Source organism: Fibroporia radiculosa, assembly GCF_000313525.1.
Source record: "Fibroporia radiculosa TFFH 294 genomic supercontigs, scaffold885, whole genome shotgun sequence".
NCBI classification, from domain to species: Eukaryota; Fungi; Basidiomycota; class Agaricomycetes; order Polyporales; family Fibroporiaceae; genus Fibroporia; species Fibroporia radiculosa.
The window spans coordinates 1-19,511 of NW_012133570.1; the positions used below are offsets into that span (position 1 = coordinate 1).

At 51.4% G+C, this 19,511-nt stretch overlaps 9 protein-coding genes across 9 annotated transcripts; 3 read left to right on the plus strand and 6 right to left on the minus strand.

The window, feature by feature from the left end:
* Positions 1 to 201: 201 nt before the first annotated feature.
* On the plus strand, positions 202 to 1,670 carry FIBRA_08534 (uncharacterized protein; the record flags this gene model as incomplete). Its single annotated transcript, XM_012330176.1, has 7 exons — positions 202 to 602; positions 673 to 794; positions 852 to 914; positions 976 to 1,129; positions 1,182 to 1,352; positions 1,425 to 1,483; positions 1,534 to 1,670. 7 exons carry the CDS (start codon positions 202 to 204, stop codon positions 1,668 to 1,670), a joined length of 1,107 nt encoding a protein of 368 aa, XP_012185566.1.
* A 244-nt stretch (positions 1,671 to 1,914) lies between these two features.
* On the minus strand, positions 1,915 to 6,632 carry FIBRA_08535 (uncharacterized protein; the record flags this gene model as incomplete). The annotated part of the gene is made up of 6 exons (XM_012330177.1): positions 1,915 to 4,414; positions 4,472 to 4,681; positions 4,734 to 5,870; positions 5,922 to 6,136; positions 6,194 to 6,397; positions 6,450 to 6,632. The coding sequence occupies 6 exons, from the start codon at positions 6,630 to 6,632 to the stop codon at positions 1,915 to 1,917; spliced, it is 4,449 nt and encodes a 1,482-aa protein (XP_012185567.1).
* Positions 6,633 to 7,508: 876 nt separating this feature from the next.
* FIBRA_08536 (uncharacterized protein) lies at positions 7,509 to 9,249 on the plus strand (the record flags this gene model as incomplete). The annotated part of the gene is made up of 8 exons (XM_012330178.1): positions 7,509 to 7,878; positions 7,931 to 8,001; positions 8,056 to 8,174; positions 8,393 to 8,471; positions 8,522 to 8,541; positions 8,596 to 8,609; positions 8,658 to 8,815; positions 8,884 to 9,249. 8 exons carry the CDS (start codon positions 7,509 to 7,511, stop codon positions 9,247 to 9,249), a joined length of 1,197 nt encoding a protein of 398 aa, XP_012185568.1.
* Positions 9,250 to 9,677: 428 nt separating this feature from the next.
* FIBRA_08537 (uncharacterized protein) lies at positions 9,678 to 10,942 on the plus strand (the record flags this gene model as incomplete). Its single annotated transcript, XM_012330179.1, has 5 exons — positions 9,678 to 9,781; positions 9,841 to 9,892; positions 9,951 to 10,044; positions 10,093 to 10,149; positions 10,209 to 10,942. 5 exons carry the CDS (start codon positions 9,678 to 9,680, stop codon positions 10,940 to 10,942), a joined length of 1,041 nt encoding a protein of 346 aa, XP_012185569.1.
* Positions 10,943 to 11,137: 195 nt separating this feature from the next.
* Positions 11,138 to 12,018, minus strand: FIBRA_08538 (uncharacterized protein; the record flags this gene model as incomplete). Its single annotated transcript, XM_012330180.1, has 4 exons — positions 11,138 to 11,464; positions 11,524 to 11,652; positions 11,706 to 11,825; positions 11,896 to 12,018. The coding sequence occupies 4 exons, from the start codon at positions 12,016 to 12,018 to the stop codon at positions 11,138 to 11,140; spliced, it is 699 nt and encodes a 232-aa protein (XP_012185570.1).
* A 295-nt stretch (positions 12,019 to 12,313) lies between these two features.
* On the minus strand, positions 12,314 to 13,842 carry FIBRA_08539 (uncharacterized protein; the record flags this gene model as incomplete). Its single annotated transcript, XM_012330181.1, has 3 exons — positions 12,314 to 12,576; positions 12,635 to 13,581; positions 13,655 to 13,842. The coding sequence occupies 3 exons, from the start codon at positions 13,840 to 13,842 to the stop codon at positions 12,314 to 12,316; spliced, it is 1,398 nt and encodes a 465-aa protein (XP_012185571.1).
* A 273-nt stretch (positions 13,843 to 14,115) lies between these two features.
* FIBRA_08540 (uncharacterized protein) lies at positions 14,116 to 15,934 on the minus strand (the record flags this gene model as incomplete). The annotated part of the gene is made up of 6 exons (XM_012330182.1): positions 14,116 to 14,183; positions 14,254 to 14,448; positions 14,518 to 14,782; positions 14,841 to 15,031; positions 15,080 to 15,340; positions 15,406 to 15,934. 6 exons carry the CDS (start codon positions 15,932 to 15,934, stop codon positions 14,116 to 14,118), a joined length of 1,509 nt encoding a protein of 502 aa, XP_012185572.1.
* Positions 15,935 to 16,284: 350 nt separating this feature from the next.
* FIBRA_08541 (uncharacterized protein) lies at positions 16,285 to 17,216 on the minus strand (the record flags this gene model as incomplete). Its single annotated transcript, XM_012330183.1, has 7 exons — positions 16,285 to 16,320; positions 16,380 to 16,511; positions 16,570 to 16,653; positions 16,707 to 16,736; positions 16,789 to 16,932; positions 16,989 to 17,018; positions 17,058 to 17,216. 7 exons carry the CDS (start codon positions 17,214 to 17,216, stop codon positions 16,285 to 16,287), a joined length of 615 nt encoding a protein of 204 aa, XP_012185573.1.
* Positions 17,217 to 18,364: 1,148 nt separating this feature from the next.
* Positions 18,365 to 19,322, minus strand: FIBRA_08542 (uncharacterized protein; the record flags this gene model as incomplete). The annotated part of the gene is made up of 5 exons (XM_012330184.1): positions 18,365 to 18,636; positions 18,687 to 18,814; positions 18,869 to 18,962; positions 19,014 to 19,240; positions 19,300 to 19,322. 5 exons carry the CDS (start codon positions 19,320 to 19,322, stop codon positions 18,365 to 18,367), a joined length of 744 nt encoding a protein of 247 aa, XP_012185574.1.
* Positions 19,323 to 19,511: the final 189 nt, after the last annotated feature.

Below are 19,511 nucleotides of genomic sequence, written 5' to 3' on the forward strand. Positions count from 1 at the left end.
CCCCCCCCCCTCCCCCCCCGCCGTCCTGCAGCGTACCCCGACCAGTACGGCATCAAGCCGTACACGCTGAGCTGGGGCGCCGCCGACCCGGCCGTCCGCGGGCCCGTGATCTGCTCCCGCCTGCCGTCGTCCATCAAGCAGCGCAACGCGCTCGGCGCGCACTCGGGCTCGTACTCGATCTACCGCGCGCTCGCGATCGCCATGGGCACGCTCCTCCCCTCGCACAAGCCCGACTACTCCAAGACGGAGCCGTCCGTGCCCATCCCGCCGCAGCCGGCGTGGTCGGACCCGTCCAAGATCGTCTCGTTCGACCCGTGGGGCCACCTCGTCCCGCACGTCTTCCGGCGCGAGCTGGAGGAGCTCGCGCTGGACGTGCGCCCGAGCATCGCGGTGACCAAGGGCCACCTGAAGCTGAGCGAGATCGACGAGACGGCGCGCAGGGGCGACCTCGTGCTGGACGGCAAGATCCTGCTCAAGAGCCTGCCCCTGCGGAACGCGGACGGGTCCGAGAGCGCGGCGGACCCTGGGGTGGAGATCGCGATCAACAAGGCCGCCGTCGAGCCCGTGTGGTTTTTGCCCGGCGTCGCCGAGCGCTTTGGGATGTGCGTTGTCGTTTTGGGCACGCGGCTCGGTGCGCGGAAAATGGCGCCTGACTGTGTTGTGTTTCTGCAGCTCTGAACACCTGCTCCGCCGTGCCTTGTTCGAGGACACGGGGGGGATGTACCCCGAGCTCATCACCCGCCCGGACATCAACGTGTTCCTCCCCCCCATCGGAAACCTGACCGCGTATATCTGTAAGTCTGCCCCCCCCTTGTTGCCGCGACTGTCGCTTGACCGCTTTGCCGGGGCAGTCGGCAACCCTGCGTATCTATCCGACGAGTCGAAGGAGCTGACGCTTCGTGTCCACGACGAGTGTACGTGTGCCGCGCGTTCGTCCTCTTCCTTCCTCCCTTGGCCCACACCTCTTCTGCACAGGCAACGGCTCTGATGTGTTCGGGTCGGACATCTGCACCTGCAAGCCGTACCTGATCTATGCCATCGAAGAGTGCGTCCGCACCGCCCAGCGCGGGGGCGTCGGCCTCGTCGTCTACTTCCGCAAGGAAGGCCGCGCCCTCGGAGAAGTGACCAAGTGCGTGTCCGCTCCGGCTCCGTGCCCCCCCTCCCTGACCGCGCCCGGCCAGGTATCTCGTGTACAACCTGCGCAAGCGCGGCGGCGACTCGGCCGACAAGTACTTCAAGGCGACGGAGCTCATCGCGGGCGTGAAGGACATGCGCTTCCAGGCGCTCATGCCCGACGTCCTGCACTGGCTCGGCATCAAGAAGATCGACAACATGGTCTCCATGAGCGACATGTGAGTCTGGCGTGCTCTCTCTCCCTCCCTCTCCCCCTCCCGGTGGCTCCCCCGCTCAAGGCTCTTCGCCAGGAAATACAACGCCATCGTGCAATCGGGCATCCCCATCCTCAAGCGGTACGACATCCCCGGTGCGTCGCGGCCGCTCTCGTCTGGCGCGCTCGCTGATCTCGCTGCGCAGAGCACCTCGTGCCGCCCGACTCCCGCGTCGAGATCGACGCGAAGATCGCGGCGGGATACTTCACCAGCGGCAAGGCGGTCACGGAGGACGATCTCGTCAAGACCGTGGGGAGAACCTGGGAAGAGACAGAGCACTAGACCGGCGACTGCCCCTGTCGTGCAAGTGCCGTGGCGAGCGGGCGGGGCCGTTGCCGTGTGACCCAGTCGTGTCGAATTCAAGCTGTTGTAAGATGTACAGTAGAGGACTTGTGTGACATATAGAATACAGCCTGCGTTGAAGCATAACATACTAAGAGTCCCAAACGCGCGCTGACCCAGTTCTTTGGTGTTCCAATCGCGTCTCGTAGCAGCAGTCAGTACATGTGAAACTCAAGGGTATGCTCTACCAATCGTACTCTAACGGGTCGCCCCAATCGTCGTCGTCCTCGATGACGTTGAGTATCTTGATGGCCTTCTCCGCAGCCGCAAACCGCACCTCTTCCTGGCTCGCCCTGCTCCGATAGACCTCCGTCACTTCGACGACCTCGGAGCCGTCTACGAGCACAGCGCAGGAGACGTTCCCGTCCGCTCTGGTGACCTCGAGCTTCGCCTTCCGCTTCGGCTCCTGCTTGTCCGCCCAGATCGTCAGGCGCGAGATGGGGTGCTGCACGTCGACGTCGTCCGCGACGATGCGCTCCATGATCCCGACGACGCCCAGCGTGCGCAGCACCCCGCGGACCGCGCCGAGGTCTCCCGCGGCGTCGACAAAGACCGCGCCGAGCAGGCTCTCCACCATGTCGCTGACGAACTTTGGCGACTGCAGGCTCGTCAGCGCGGCCCAGGGGTATATCGCGTCGCGGTCCAGCGCGTCCTGGATGTCCTGGCCGCCCCGCTTGTACCGGCCGAACGCGACGTTCTGGTCGTCCAGCACGCGGTGGCTCGAGTGCAGCAGGCACTGGTAGAGGTGGATCGTCTGCCGGTCGGGCGTGGTCGTCACGCCCTCCGCGGGGGTCCACCGGTGCGAGATCCCGTCGACGTCGGTGTGGGTCCGGAGGCAGATGAAGGCCAGGAAGTGGGAGTTCACGAGCGCCTCCTTGCGGATGTGCATGTGGCCCGGCTTGTAGTTCTTGCCCGGCGCGTGGTAGAGGAAGTCTGTGACGATCATGTCCAGAGCGCTGTCGCCGAGGAACTCGAGACGTTCGTAGGACATGGACGCCGTGTCGCCGTGGTAGCTGGCGTGCGTGAGCGCCTGGACGAGCAGAGCCTTGCGAGAGAACTGGTAGCCGATCATGCGCTCCACAAGAGCAAGCTGTGGCGGAGGATTCTCAAGCTCCTCGGTGATGGCAAGGATGTTCTCTATGTGCACGGGGATCTTCTTCCAGGTGAGGCCCATGCCGAATATCGAGGTGCAGTCGACCGCGAGATCGAACCCTCCATGCTCATATGCAGCCCCGATGAGCGATTCGACAACGTCTGCCAAGACTTTCGTAGACAATGCCTGCGTCTTCTTCTTCTTATCGTCGAGTGGTATTGTTTCCTCTGTACTCACGTTCTGTACGTCTACATCCGTGATATAATGAGGTCTCCACTTTCTGGGCACAAAGCGGTCGCGAATGATCCACTGATACAGGCGCTTCGAAATCGCTTGCTTTGCGAGCTGAATGTTGGACACAGCGTGATCTTTGCGTCGGGCAAGATATCCCTCGTGCCAGAGAGGGTGATCGGCGAAAAGCTGGATGGTGGTGACATATTTCAGCACGGTATCACCCAATGTCTCCAGCCGCTGGTAGTTGGACAGTTCTTGAGAGACAGGTGCCGTCACGGCAGTGGTGAGGAGAGAAAATGGTGCCTGAGATACTGGTGATCCAGCCAACAGTGTCTCACGCAGGGAAACGACCGTCAAAACGTTCGCCAGGGCCCTGAGGACAGATGGTAGGTACATGGCGAAGTAGACGTCTTGGTTAGATACTAGCTCTACGGTCGCGAGACTAGGCAGCAAAAAAATCGATTCCTCGTTGGGAAGACCTTCGCTGGGGGCCGCAAGAGGAATGAGGAAGTTTGCACGCTGCGGGAAGGCTTGCACCTCCAGCAGTGGGTATGTGATGCGAATATCCGGATGGGATTCGTATCTCTCACGAAGTTCTTCCTCCTCTTCCTCCGTAAGAAGCTCGTAGCGCCATCGGACGAACCGCCTAAATTTGCCAAACCTCTCATTCGACCGAATGAGGGAAAGATCCGTTGGAAACCCGAACTGCTTGTTGAACGCCTCGACATTAGCTCGTTCGGCGGTTTCCAGGCGCGTCGCCACAGCGCGCTCGAGACGACGCTTCATCCATTTGCGACGTTTCTCCCACCCAGGTTCGTCTTTATTTTCCTGTGCCGGCAAGAAAAGATAAGAGAAGTCGGTTTTGTCCGGATCCGTGTGAGAGCCGTATAGCGTGAAGAATAAGCGACGAGTGTATTCTCGCGCGCGCTCGATGTAATCGCTCCCTCCGTCAAATCGACCTAGGGGTTGAATCCGCACTTTCACGCTACCTCGCCCGGGCAAGTGCAGCGTCGGCGACTCTTCATCGGAAAGCGGCGGCAGAGTGTCTCTGGTTAATATGTATAACTTTGGCAGGCTAGCTATGACGAGCTCTGCTCGCCACCATCCGTGACTGTTTGTCTCTGGAGCCCAGGGATCCATCTGGATGGACACCTGTTCCATCCCGGCACGCTTCTCGATCTCTGCCAAGAGCTGTTTCACTTCTTCACCCTGATCGGGCTCCATGGCACTCGTCAGAGGCAAGAGATGGTCGTTTAACAATCCCGCCTTGTGGAGTTCGACATAGGCTTGGAAGGCTACGTGTCGTTGAGCTGACCGCTTTGTTCTGTGTTCTCGGGGTGTAGTAAAGGTACGTAAGCTACAAAAATGTCGTTACTGGAGGCTTAAAGACTTGAATGGAGCGAAATATGCTCACTGCTTCGGAAGCGCTCTGGGTAACGTTATGGTAGCACCCCACGGTCCCTGATAGACAGGAATACCTTTCTCTTCATCTTGTTTGGAATGCCAGTCTTCGGGGAAGTCGGGAGGATCGAGATCATATGCTGCATACTGATAAGCAGAGTTAGGGAGGACCGCACAAAAGTGATTCAAATGACTGGTAGCAGAATGCAGGGTAAGAATGGCACTATTTGGTATGGTGAGTAAGAAACGCGAGCGCCGACCGTAGACGAACTTACCCTGTAGATGGCACGACATATTGCAGATCGACCTCCTCGTCATCGTCTTCCTCGAAAACTGCACCGGAAATCCTGTTAGGATCATTGTATAGGGTCATCATCTTATATTCCGTCTGCTCCCACTCTTCAACTTTCTGTCGTTGTTCTGCTCCATTCTCAAACATCAGAACGAAACTGCTCCTACTCTTTCGCGCTCTGCCCCTGCTTTGCGCCCATGATACGGTATTCGGAGGTAGGTCAAATCGGATGACACTCCCGCACGCCTGAATGTCGATCCCTTCCTCAGCCACTGAGGTGGAGATGATCAGGTTCTTTTCTCCGCTCCTAAATTCAGCGAGGGTATCTAAATGAGAATCTATGACCAGCTGCCGGGTGATATCAAGGAAAGCATGTCGACTAAAACTCGAGGAACTACCAACAAGACAGCCTATACGGAAAAGCTGTCCAGTCTGGGGCAATCGCCTAAGTACCTCTGCTAAGGCAAGTACCGTATCCCGACGGGTGACGAAGACAAGACCGCTGTAACTTTCGTTCTGCGATCTGAATTCCTTCTCCTCCGCGACAAGACAATTGGCCAAGGTCCAGACCTTGCTAGAGAGGCCAGAAAAAAGGGCATTTTCGTCGAAGGGCACCTTGATAGGTTTTACCTTAGCCAAAGTATCTAGGAGATATCGCTTCTCGGTATTCCCCCAGCTTGCCATGATGTTATTGTAAGGATCCGCGGCACGCTGTGCCTGTTCAATGACTTCAAGGACATACCAATCCGCCGCCCACGGTCCGAGTTCTAGTCCTATGTCTTGGGCCGCTCGAGCGAAATCTCTCAAGCCTTTATGACAAAATGTGTCCTCTTTGCGGATGGTCTTCGACAGTTGCTGATCGATGCGCCTCCACTCGTCCCCGGGATTGGCTCGCTTTAGCTGATTTCGCAGTGACTTGACATATGGATCGTCCTCTATCTTCATTAAATCAACTACCGACTGCAAAGCTTGATAATTGGCTGAGGGGATTTCGTCTTCGAGATAAGGCGGACAGTCATAGAAGATGTGTTTGAAGACCGGCCTGTGTACGTATTGAGCAAGCTCTTCGCGGTGCATTCTGGATGACCGGATTGTGCTGTCAAGGTTCCGCTCCAATGCACTAAAAATGGCATTGAAGACACTTCCGCCATATATGCAACGAAGGACCTACTGGAAAGAGGCGTCCACATTCCCTCCGTAAATAGGGCTGGCGGTTAGGCCGAGCACCATTGGCCTCATTCTACCATTCGTGTTCACGCACTCCGAACGTGGAGGAAGAGAAAAGTAAAAATTCTGCATGATCATGTTGTAAGGATGTTTGGACATTGCGTGGTGAGCTTCATCGAAGATCAGGAGGCCTATGTCTCTACCGAGGTCTATGTATCCCTGCACAAATGTATCAAGTATTTCAAAATCGACTAGAAAATTGGGAGGGAGACGTACATGGTGTAGTGCGTCAAGTAATATCTGCGGCGTCGATACAATTACGCGATGAGTGTCTAGAACGCTCCGCCACAACTTGGGATCGATCCATTGTTTGGGTTCGGAAGCACCAGATATCGCTGTCACAGAAACTGGGATAGCGCTTTTGATGACTTCGCTTTGCTGCTCGACAAGGGCAACGGTGGGCGCCAGAAACCACGACACCTGGAGGAATCACAATTCCGTTAAGCGAAAGGTACATATGGAAAGAATATACCTTCGAGAGTTCACGCTCAGATTCCAACTTCATTCTGAGCACAGCGATATGAGTCTTCCCAGAGCCGGTGTCCAACGCAATGACAAGATTCATGCGAAGACTTTCATCCAACATCTCTTGTTGATATCCGCGCGTGCGGACAGTGGTCGCCGGTGCACCATTGGAAACCTCTGGAGATCTCATGGCGTGGCTTTCACTGATTACGGGAACGGGAGATGCCCATTGTAAGTTATGGATGGGGAAGAAACAGCGACGAGAAAAAGACGAGGCTGGAGACCATCAGGGCCGAGTGCAGCAACGTACAAGCTGGTCTGATGATCTCGATCTTCACCGTATTCTCGAGAAGACGCAGTTTCCCCAACCGATATGCGGCACCAACGCCACAAAAGCACGAGGCCACGGAAAACTCACCAATAATGACCGTTCAAAGCTCAGAAATGAGAACGTTGCCGGAAACCACCACTGCAGTGTGAAGAGGAACAGGAAGATCAGTTGAGAGCCAAGAAGGGACCCGCAGCTCGCAGTCACCTCTACTTACCAGCTTTATAAAGGAAACAAAGGACTCGGAAGCATAACCAAGGTTTGACCGTAGTGACCCAAGGCCCTGGGCCTCTCACGGGCCATGCATAGCATGTCGGATAGACGCCACAAGAAAGAACAAAACCATTACATAGCGAATGTGCAGTTCAGCTTACAATTGTGCGATTATGATCGCAGTTACTACTTAGGGATCAGCTTCGAATCTATGGTGGAACTGCATCCTGATAGAACCCGACAGTGGTCATTGTGTTGTAAGCATTAATGGGGTAGTGGTAACCTGGGTCGTTGCCATCGACCCGCCGGGGGTTCGATTCCCCCTTAATGCACTGTAGGCTTTTTGCATATTCTTTTGCTTCTGATGGCAGTCCTCGTCATATTCTCTTTGACTTAGTCTCGCAACTTTCTATCGTTACTCTTAAGATTGCCTACATCGTCTATATTCAACATTGGTTACATTGCTGGATTCAGGTCACGGTCAACGTTGTACCGTACAACTTGGCAATGTCAGACACGTTCTCCATGTCTCGAATACGACCTCCGGACCACGATCCTGACCATGATCCGGAATTACACAATGTCACCTCCCTCGAGAACACAGACGATGCTCATGTCGCTGCCATTCATCCCCCATGGAAGCGTCGTCTGTATATGCTTCTGGAACGCCCGACTTCGTCCTTCTCTGCTTTCGTCTTGCATGTCGTGACGACTTTCCTCATCATTCTGTCTGCGGTCGTGACTATTTTGGAGACTATTCCTTCGTTTCACTCTATTTCACCTAGGATCTGGTTCGGTCTAGAGACTTCCCTTGTAGTCCTCTTCACAGTCGAATACACCGCAAGATGTGTCGCGCATTCCTCGGACTTGTGGACGTTTCTGAAGTGGTTTGGATGTGCGTGACTTGGAATTCTCTTCTCTGTACACAGCCACTGATGTCTTTCCAGCATTCTTCGGCATCATTGACCTATTGGGAATTTTCCCGTATTACATTGAGATAGCGCTGCGGCAGGATACTGTTAGTGCTAATTTTTCTAAGCTTTCCTCTTGCTGAGTTTTTGTGCTCTTCTAGTTCACCTTTTTTAGGTTTACAATCCTGCGGACGTTCCGACTTCTCCGCGTCTTCCGACCATTCCGCTATAATAACACTATTCTCCTGCATGTACCATTGCACTCGTGTTTCTCCTTGTTGTAGGCACTCATGATGTTCCTGTTTCATTTTCAGGACTATAGAAGTCATGTATTTATCATTTCGTCGGTCTCAACATGCACTGTTGGCCCTTTCTTTCTTCGTTATAATGGTGTTAATCGTATTCAGCACTCTATTGTATGTCCTTATATTCATGTGCATCTCCAATTAGGCTATTGTGTTTTATAAGTCGATGTATTCGTTGACACAACGCTCCTAGGTATTTCGCTGAACGTGGAACTTGGGATGAGGTCCTGGGCACATTCATCAACTCTGATGGCGATCCCAGTCAGTTTGCGGTATGTGTTATAACTGTTCGCCTATTTTTTCACGCTTATCTGTTGCGCAGTCCATCCCTGCTGCAGCATGGTATGTGGTAGAAAATAATGCATTACTTCCACTTAAACATTTAAACACTTTTAGGTTTGTGATAGTCAGTGAGTCAGCTGTACCTACGATTTGAGTTTATTCCCATTGATACACAGCAATAACTACCGTGGGGTATGGGGAAATCACGCCACGGTCTTTTCTTGGCCGTCTTATCACACTCCCACTCTTGGTCTTCGGCTTGTTGCTTATCGCTCTTCCCACCTTCGTTCTGGGACGCGAATTCAGCATGATATGGGAGCTTATGAAAGATCAAGTCCGCTCTATTGGTGCTGCCTTCCTTGTCTGTTGAGTATTGACTCGCTGTTTTTCTGGCGTTGGCAGGTCACGCGAGAAGAAGTACTCAACACTCCTGCGGTCGACCCTCTAACGTCTCCAACCCTGCGAAGACAGTTCAACATGTCTATGTCGGATCTACGTGGTGACCCGACCATTATAGGCGCAGGAGTGTGGCGACGCAGAAGAAATAGTGAAGACGTGAGCATCCCCTACAGACAAGATACACACGAGAGCTTGGATCTTCAAGCGCAAATTGCTGAGTTGAAGGCGGCGATCGAGATACAGGGGTCAATGCTGCAGCGTCTCGTACAGGCGGTGGAAGGAAAGGGGAAGGGAAAGGAAGATAGAGGGCATGATGATCCATTAATGCGTACTAGAGAGACAAACCCAACAATCATTGTGCGCAAATAAATAGAATGCGTTTGAGCTGCGAGTACAATATTGTATTTTCAAAATATGTATTCAGCATTTATCACGAGACGTCAGTTGTCGAGGAATCACGAAGGGATAGATCCATCATCGATGAACTATTTACGACAAAGAAATAAAAATCAGACCTAATGCATTAAGGGGGAATCGAACCCCCGGCGGGTCGATGGCAACGACCCAGGTTACCACTACCCCATTAATGCTTGTGTGTTTGCCGCGATTCAACATATTATCGCCAGATACTTTTATTATACCCTTACTTAGTACAGTTCTAGTATAAGGTCTCATTCAATGCGTTGTGAGCATATCAACTCTAGTAGCCTGCTGCTCGGGGGCAGAACCAAGGTGGAACTCATCCACAGCCATTTCCAAGCTATCTCGAGCTGGGAAATCATTCTTGTTCTCTAGCAATGGCGACGAAACGCACGCACAAGGTTTTCCAGCAGGGAAAGAGACACTGGGAATTGATACCAGCTGTCAGCCGGAGCGGTGGTCTTGACAAGGAAGGAGATACGTGAGTCAAACCCATCACTCCATATGTGAGAGACGCGGTAACATAGTGCAGTCGTCCAGGCTCAAAGACTTTAAAGTGCAAGAGGAATATTATCGGTTCATCTGTACAAAGGTGAGCGTTGCGCATGTTCTCCGTCGCATATCATACAAGCGATACGATTGTGGGGTAGGTAGCATTTTACTGGAAGGAATATCCGTGTCCATCCGCCGATGGCGATGTGAAACGGAAACAGGAGAGTCAAGCAAACATTCTAATCCTGTTCCGTAAGTCTGAGTATGATACGTTTCATGCCAAACTTACCTCCATTAAAGGAAAACTCAGGGAAGGACTGCAATCGACTAATCGCACGGATGCGTTTGCTCTCGATGGTAAGCGAGATGCGTGCACACGCACCCCTTGGCGCCTCGTATTGATGATTGCTACATAGTGTACGAAAATTCGCTTCATTTATCGATTCTCTTCCATTCCACCAATCAAGCCACATCCATTCTCTCACATCTCCTACAACGGTCCTTCGCTCTCTCATCACAGTCATCGACGCTGCGAGCACAACGGATCACCGTTCTTTCACTGCTACACAACATATTGGTTGGCTATCCTTCTCAATCTCGCTATTACGAACAGCTGTACTCGCTTCCACGCCATATCTTGCCTCGCGATTCTTGCGCATCTCAGTGGTTGCACAAGCTGACGCGGAGCCTTCGAACAAGAGATTATGCAGTATTACAAGACTTAACGTCCTGCGAGGCATTTAAAGGAATTTTCCCGGATACAGTGGATGGTGCACAGCCAGTGACAACCCTACCAGGTGCACCCACCAATCTATCCCTTGAAGCTGCTTGTACACTGGTTGATGAAATCCGTAACAAGGCGCGGGAGACAACATGGACCATCTTGCGTAGTGCTTATCGAGAACTCCAATGTCTTCCTAACACCGAAGCGCGGCATGACAAGGATATAGATTCGTTAACGAGCAATTGGCTCCTGCGATCATTGGCACTGCGCCCGATCACTAGCAGTATGGATGACGTTGATAGCTATGCACTAATAGAAGAATGGCTAGTACGCAGATGTACACAAGGAGAAGTGAGGCGGAAAGAGGGTCATGGAATGGAAGATAAATGGATCATATGTAAGGCTCCAGCGAAGGGAGGTTCGTAGAACGTGTGACTTACGTAGTTGAAATACACCTAGTGCATGACACATAAGTAAGGAATCAGACCGCTGTTTTATATGAGGCTTATGCTACTAATAGGATACTGGGTCAATTACTACGCCGAGATAACCTTGACAGTTATTATAACTAGGGAAAAATGGTCAGGAAACTGGCCTCATGGCACCCATCAGCACAGTTGTTCACTTGACGAGATGAAATGTGTTGACGACAATTTGGACAATGTCGCGCCATTCGGTCATCGCACCAAGTCCTGTAGAGTACATCTTAGCGAGCACGCTCATGATGCAAACGTCGCGAACCTGCAGTAGAGCAACCGATGATGAATAGCACGCACCGACATCACCACAAGCGAGCGTTTTACCGATGGGTCCTATGATATTGTAGCCGACCACCTCGCGCACCACACGGAGATGCTCATTGGTCAACGGGTGCTCATACATCAGCGTGTTCATCGCTGGAAAGACATAGGTTGGGGTAGTCGGTGCGAGGGCACGAAGCAGGGAAGTCTATAACATGGGGACAAGATTATAGAGACAAAACGTGCGCACACGTAAAGTCCGCGCACCGCAAGATTATCACAAATACCATGCGCGATCTTAGCGAGAGTATTTGCAGAGCAAGGTGCGATGAGAACGATATTGGCCCATCGACGTAGCTCAATGTGTAAGATAGGATCACCAATTCTAAATCCACCCTAACATCAGATAAAACATGTGTTTATACATTCATTGTGTTTGCTGCACTCACGTCTCCAGCCCATTCGTCTTCGTCTCGCCAGACTCTGGCTCCGGCCTTCTCCACGGCACTGACGTCGAAAAACGCCAACGATGACTTTGTTGAGACGACTTCAACTTTTACGTTCGCATACTTAGATCACAATGAGGAATGTGAAATTAGACGTATATGGTGTGAACAATAAAACGCAACACCAACTAACGGACAAAAGCTCGGAGACAATTAACGAGGCTTTGATTGAAGCCACACTTCCCGTTGTAAGCAGGAGAACGTGAGTGTATCCTTGTATACGTTCCTGTTCGGCAATGAAAGTACGCTTGGACATAGTAGCGGTGCAGTGTATCAGACAAGAGTCTTAGTAAGGCAAATCATGATACGGCGCTTGCCTCACCCGCGTTTCTACATAGATGTGACATCACACAGTCGCCGATCGGTGAGTTCAGACTTAGGACTAGTAGCTCTCCAATTACTGCTTGCTGACATCTCTCGTCATCCACGACGTATCTGCAACGAAACTGATACCGACAAATGTAAAGATACAAGGTACAGACAATCATAGCAAACTCCTGGCCCACATTGAGAGCATGCGACGATTTGGCATCGCGCAACCAAGCTACGCATCACACAACATCCAATACTTCAGCGGAGGGTGCGATTTCGACATCCACAAGGTGTTTTACATCAAGTTCCGTCGTGTTTAGCATGTCTGTGCCGCCTGCCTTAACGGAGTAACCAATAGAAGCCGGCAGTTCGCTGGTGTGGTAAAGGAGCTCTTCACCCTCGTCACTTGTCTCGTCGTCTTGATCATCGTCGTCCTGTGTTGCAAGAGGAGAAGGACCAGTCATCTCGCCGTGCGGAGAAAGTGGGGGCGGAGGTAAGTATGCTGCTGATTATAATTCTGAAAATGGAGAATTCCGCACAATCATTTCCGAAAAACATACCAACACCCCTTGAGGAGGACTCGTGGTCTACATTGCTGCCACGTTGCGTATCCGTTGCATCATTAACCAGGGCATTTTCTGCGGACCTTACGCAAATCTTCTTTGTCAGAAGAGCAATGTCAGATACACGCGCCTTGAAGGCAACTGGCAGGGGAGAGTAACCGAGGTGCGCTCCCTGATTCGTATTAACAGCGCTTGACGCAAAAGCCGAGTATGAGTGCATCGAGGGAGTGAAAGACAAAGTGTACATAGGTGGCCGAGACAGCGCAGATAAGTAATCAGACTGTTCAGAAGAAGGCGGGCATACGGGAGGCTGAGCGTTGGTGGCTTCCAGAAGAAGCTGAGACAAGTATGACGAGTAGGGACGGCTACGACGGTCCCAAGAATGACCCGCTTGTAACTCGGGAGTAGAGGGAACGGGGAGGGTACCCCGACTTAAATGCGCAGAGCTATCCAACTGGTGGCCCCTTGCTTCGCAGTCGGGGAAGCAATTATATGCGGTGCCAGATGACCAGTAGTGATAAAGTGTCTGAGGAGGCATCGCGAGTGGAAACGCAGCAGGCATGGAGCCAAGAGATGGAGAACGAGTCAAAGAGCTTGTGCTCGGAGTAGTGTCGCCAGAACAGCTCGAGGAAGAAATACCATAACGCAGTGGCACAGTAAAAGAAGTACCCGGTTTGCCTACTTGCACTGAGTAGTCAGACTTAGATGATTGGCACGAACGACAAGAACGTGTGTCTTGATCCTGGCCTTGTAGTTCTGCCCCACTTGTCGAAGCCCGTTCTATGCCACCTACAACAGGACTAGCGACGAGAGTAGTCGGGTCAGGCGAAGCTGAAGGTCCACTGTGGAAAGGGCCACCCATAGAAGACGCGACAGACGAGTTGGATTTCCGCCCCTTTGATCTACGTTGCCTCTGGAGCCAGTTCCTGATCCATTTGTAAGTTCTGCCATGAATCAATACAGCCCATCGCGACGGTCAGTTTGCATAACAACACCATGTCCTGGCACCCAACGCACAAACCAGTTTCTTCAGCCGCCCGTGCAACTTCTTCATTCGTAACGTTCGCACCAGCATGTCGGTACAGCCTGTTGAGCACAGCGACTTGCCACTGGTCGGCAATGACTCGCCCACGGGGAACTACGGTTGCAGGAGCCCTCCGAGTAAGCTGTAAGTGGGACTGACCAACGTCGACTCCCCGGTTCATGTTGAGGTATGCAAGAAAGACAGCCAAAAAAAAGGCTGGAAGTACGCAATACCAATCACCGGGGTCGCTTCGTCGTTGAGTAGAGCACAATTGACCTCGAATGGGGCGAAATTTAAATGGCTGGACCTATTTCGTTCTCCGACTCAACTGGTGGCTGCACCTTTAGTACGAGTAAGCAAGGGAGATGTCCTTGCTAGCAGCTATAATACATGTACACCACTACTCGTACAACATCGATAGATCCGTGTATCCCAAGCAACAGGATTATAGAACCTAGACGCAAACGCGCAAAATTTGTCTTCGCTCGCTGCGCAGCAGCTCAACCACGGACGCACTACCACCTGTCCACAATTCTTCCACCAGCCCATACGAGGCCTCCGCCTCCGATAGGTACTAACAATACCCACATACCAATGTCCCAAACAATTCTGCGACCAAGGCGACGTCGTTGCAATGTGCGCTCTTTCCGCTGGAGGAGCTCGTCATTCCGAGAGTCGCTGTGCTCGTCACTTTGTGCGCTACTTGGACTTGTCATAACCGGTGTATGAGGAGGGACGACGATCGATAGTGGCCGGCGGAAATTGTGAAGTATGATGTGAATAAACGCTATGGAAATCAAATGAAGGGTCAGATTCAAGTCAGTGATTGAAGTCATTTAGAAAGATATATATTTACCGGGAAGGAAATATGTCCCGAGGAAAGTGGAAATCCAGAGAGTGTCACTCAATATACTCATTACAGACTTTGGTACGAGGGAGAAGCCGATGGTGAAAAGATAAACCAGACACTTTGAAAGAGGAAGAGGGATTGCGCGGCGGAGAGAGAAGGGTAAAGGTATCCCAGGGGTCAGAATCAATATGGACGGGACAGATAGCACCAGAGTACTGGCGCTGAATATGGAAGTCATGGTTGCTAGGAATTCTGGGGCCGTGTCCTGCGACTTTCAATGATCTAAGTTGAGACTATGGAAGATGAAGAGCACGTATGTCGAGACTCACCGCAGGCCTTTGGTTTGATTGAGAGATCGCAACGGGGATGATACACAAGACAGCTACTCCCACAGAAAGCACGGACAGCAACTTGAACGAATGGGATCTCCGAGGCCTTGTGCTCAGAGGTTGCATTGTCCCTCGAAGGGAAGCATACAGAGGAATGGTCGAGGATGTAGTAAATGCAAAGGGAATGACGGCTGTAATGAAGTCAATATTAATTGAGATTCGGAATTTACGTGACGTACACAATCCTCTCCATAGGGTCCCCAGCGAATTTGAAGATGCATTCGATGCGATAGTGCTCGACGCATGAGTGTATGCAATGCAGATTATCCAAGCCACAAAGGCGGCCAGTGAAGCCCAGGTCGTATATACAACTCTGCTGATGCCCAGATTCGGGGAGAAATAAAAAGGAGAAATGATGACTGCCAGTAGGAGAATTATTGCTATGTAAGTGGGCAGCACCAGGCGGTCAGGGAATAATGGAACCAATACGTCTGTCGACGCTAAAATCCGGACCGTGTGTCAACAGCACCCACCCAGACAGAGTTCGCGTATTCGCGCAACATACCTCTGATATAGATTGCTGACAAGAGGATTCTCAGTAACCCCGAGCCAAAACGGACGAGAAATCTTAGGAATAGCCTGCGACCTTCCTTTCCCCTTTCCCTTGCAAACGCTTCCAGCACAATTTCCTCCAAATCCGCTCTCCGCACGTACCGCGCCAGCATATACCAAATTTGCCTCGCGAATGCTGATAGGCCCGCAAAGAACAGGAGGGCTGGTAAGGTAACCTGTAAGGATGCGGTACAATCCGTCACCAGCATTGCACCAAGTTTGATAAAAGGCGATAACAGATAGAGGAATACAGTAGTAGATGACAAGGGCGGAATTGCCGACGACTGGACACGCTCTGCCTGCAATTCTGACTCGTCGTCAGTATCATCTTCGCTAGTCAAGTCGAACGGAGCGCTGTTTGATGTTTCCTCCGTGTCTGGTACAACAATCAGGGCAGCGGTAGAGTCGAAGCCATGAATGGGGGATGTCCTTCCCGACACCGAATCATCCGAGCTGGAAGACAATCGCGGATTGTTCGACATTGCCGCTTGAGGACAGTGAACAGACAAGCAAATGAACGTGAGGCGAGCAGATGCCAGTCTGCCAAAACGGAACAGAGGCCCAAGCTATTTAGCTTGGCTCAGGCGTTGACGAAATAGGATGCGCAGCAGTGAGCAGCATCGAACATGGGTCGAGGATCGCTCCGGGGTTCTCACGCCTTACTGTAGTATCCAGCACGCCGACCTTCGAGACCCTCTCGGGCTTACTTTTCAGTTGGGCATATTGCCTTTCCTCGAATACCTCTTCCGTTCGAAAATAAGTGCAGAAGATGGAAGACAAGGGACCCTTCAATGTGTATTTGTCATACATAATATAGATAATGACTACTACATCAGTCGTCCTTCGCATCCTGAGGAGGCGCTTTCCCCTACACCTCGCACCACGCTGAATCAACACATGATGCATTGGAATGTCCACAAGACTCACCGTCGCTGTCTTTTCCGCATCGCTGTTAGTCGGACCGGAGTCGTCACCCTGGGCGTCAGAACTCGTGGCGGGCGAGTTCGGTTCGTGTTCAGTCTCTTCGGCAGCCTGAGCATCAATGGGGGAGTCCTCACTCTGTGAGAGTTTGGTCCAAATGGTCAACAAAAAGACGGTGAAAAAAAGTATGGCATACAAAAGCTTGCTCCACTGACTTGCTGAGCTCTTCTCCCGATACAGTCACCCCGTCGGCGTCAGTCATAGACTCCTGCTTCGATTTCTTCCGGAGAACGTATCTGTTAGCACGTCTAAAATTCCAGGTGTTGCACGCACCTGCTCTTCATTTGTGCCATGAGGAGGATCCTAACGGATCCTGTTAAAGCGATAGACCAATGGGTTGAGTGGAGCGACGTACCAAAGTCTGCTCTTCAGAGCTTTGCACTTCAACGGGAACTTCAGGCTCGTTAACGGGGGCAGAGCTCGCTTCCTTTTCGTGACCATGGCCATGTGCCGCACCATGGGCCTCCTTCTTGGCGGATGGAGAAATAAGGTAGAAGAACTGCACGTAACAATTAACTACACGCTAAGTCAATAGACCTGTATTTTTGAACATACAGCAGGAACAAATACAAGCGCGGATCCAATCTGTGAGTAGACTTGTTAGAGTTGTGTAGTCGCGCAAACACGTAAACTTGCCATCCACGGCCTATCACTTCCTGTTGAGTGCGCTCCATGCTCAGTGGTGCTCATACACCGCTTCGTTACGCCGGCACCGCGACTGGTAAGACGCGCAGCTGGACGCGCCAATTGCGAAGCTACGCGTCGTCCAAGACGAGAAGCCATGAGAAGAGACAGTGAGAGGGTATGCACCTGGTGTGTACTGGGGAAAGCCAGTCAACGGATTGCCAGCTAGGCTCGGCGGCAGGAATTTGAGCATCGGGGGAGACCGCGTGCGTCATCTGACATCTGGTTTTATTATATGTACACATAAAAGAACCGTCACAAGCCCGCCTAGCTCAATCGGATAGAGCGTCAGACTTTTACGGTCTAGGTGGGTAATGACGCCTAGTCGCGTGATCTGAAGGCTGCGGGTTCGACCCCCGCGGTGGGCTAATTGTTTTTCTTTTGCCTTGTGAGAGTGTAGGTTAAGACCAGTGTAATTGTTTTTTGAACTGGTTACCAACCTTGACGAGGTATGTGTATCTCTTGGGTCGATAATGTCATTCACTTTTCGACTCACCGGATCGTTCCGGAGTTGTATGTTTTTTGTTCAAGTGGCACGTCGTCCAATAGCGTCTGCGCCACCCGAGCGGCACCTTCGCGACCCTGCACATACTAAATCGCGCAACAAGATCTACGTGACAATGCAACATAAAGACTAAACAGGGACAGGTTTGAGGTAGTGGTGGTGGTGGTGTGGCAATATTCACTAGAACGTACGGAATTGTTTGTCCTTGAGAGTGATAATCCGTAAACGTGTACACCGCGATCATATCCTGCTAACTTAATTATTAATTATCACCGTATATACTCCTTTGTATAGCTCCCACCACAGACACCCCAACTCAATCCCTACTATATAGTGCTAGACTGTTTATAGAATGTGTGCGGTAAACAGATGGACATAAAAGACAAATTCTTCCGCAATGCAGTGCGACCCAAGAATATGATCAAGCAGGGTTTCAACCGGCGCAAGACGGCACTTCCCCAAGTCCGATTCGACATCAAGTGATCAGTGAAAGCTAAAACACCTTGTCTCGTCTTGCATTTGACTTAGATAGTTGTTCTCTGTTTGAGATACTCCATGGTATACTGATGTTGCTTATGTTACAATTGATTACGACTCCAATGAATTGGTATATAATGTGGTATATAACGAACCTGTCGCCTTCCTCTTATTCCTCTGGGACATTTTCGGGTGCAAAGCCTATCCCGAGAGTCGCGCGATTGCAGTATATATCGAAAGCTCTAATGTTCTCCGTGCACCTCACTCAAGACTCCAGGATACCCATCTCCTTCCACCGCTCCCACAGTGCCCCGATACCGACCGGAATACCTGGTTGTCCCTTTACATCTTTGATGTCTAGCAGCTCGTATTCTTTTCCGAAAGCAAGAAAGTGAGCAAAAAGGGAATTAAAGTGCGGTTCACTCCGCAAGTGCAGGATCTGGGGGTAGTGTGCGTGGTACAGATGTGCAAACACACGAAGTAGCTGACGGTAGACGTGCTTCACGGTAGAAGGGAATGTCTGGGAGAATTCCCGTCCTTAAATATCTGTCAGTGACGCGTGGTAGACTAGATATTGTGATATATACCTGACTTGGTCGGGAAGACATTATCGTCGTCGAGCAAGTTCTGCACCCACGTCATCACGTAATCTATGTAAGTAGGTGCAGGAAGCTGAACGCTCTTTCGGTCTTGGTTAATCCACGTATAATTCAATCTAGAATAACACTGGAGCTCAAAGAGAGGAAAAGAATGATGCCAATGTACGCACGCCGGACCAGCCGTCATAGTCGGGCATGATTGCTGGGTGCAGCATTCCGCCAGAACACCGTAGAACTGGTTCAGGTTCTGATAAAAGTCGAAGACTACAACACTGTAATGTAATATCAATGGATGCAGACTAAACGTACACTTACTATTTACTGCAACCCATTCCATGACGTCCGCATACTTTGGCAGCATTACTATATGTTTAAAGTTCCCTTTCACCAAAGCTGCCTCAACGAAGGGGCTACAAAGATATAGAGGCTTTGGAGCAGAGGGTGTAGTTGGAGTATTAGGCAGCGACTCCGTAGAGGGAAAGGATGACGAAGTAGGAGTTGTAGATCGTTTTGGAGGGCGAGGAGCACGGGCCATCGACCGACTGGTAATATTTCAGCGTCAGCATTTTGTAGTTCGGTTCTGCGAACAATCATTACGCACCCTATGGAGTTAAAGAACGACATCTCGTTACACTGATATGGGAATTGAAGGATTTGGGAGCGATGTATAGGTTGCTACTCGACGCCAGTCGGCAACTTGCAACCGTGATCGAGCAAATAGCACGTGTCAGATACAAGACGACTATTTACGACTATTTAATTCCGAGGCCGTTGACAAATACAGCTAAACAGCCGCCGTGGTGGCTGCTGGCC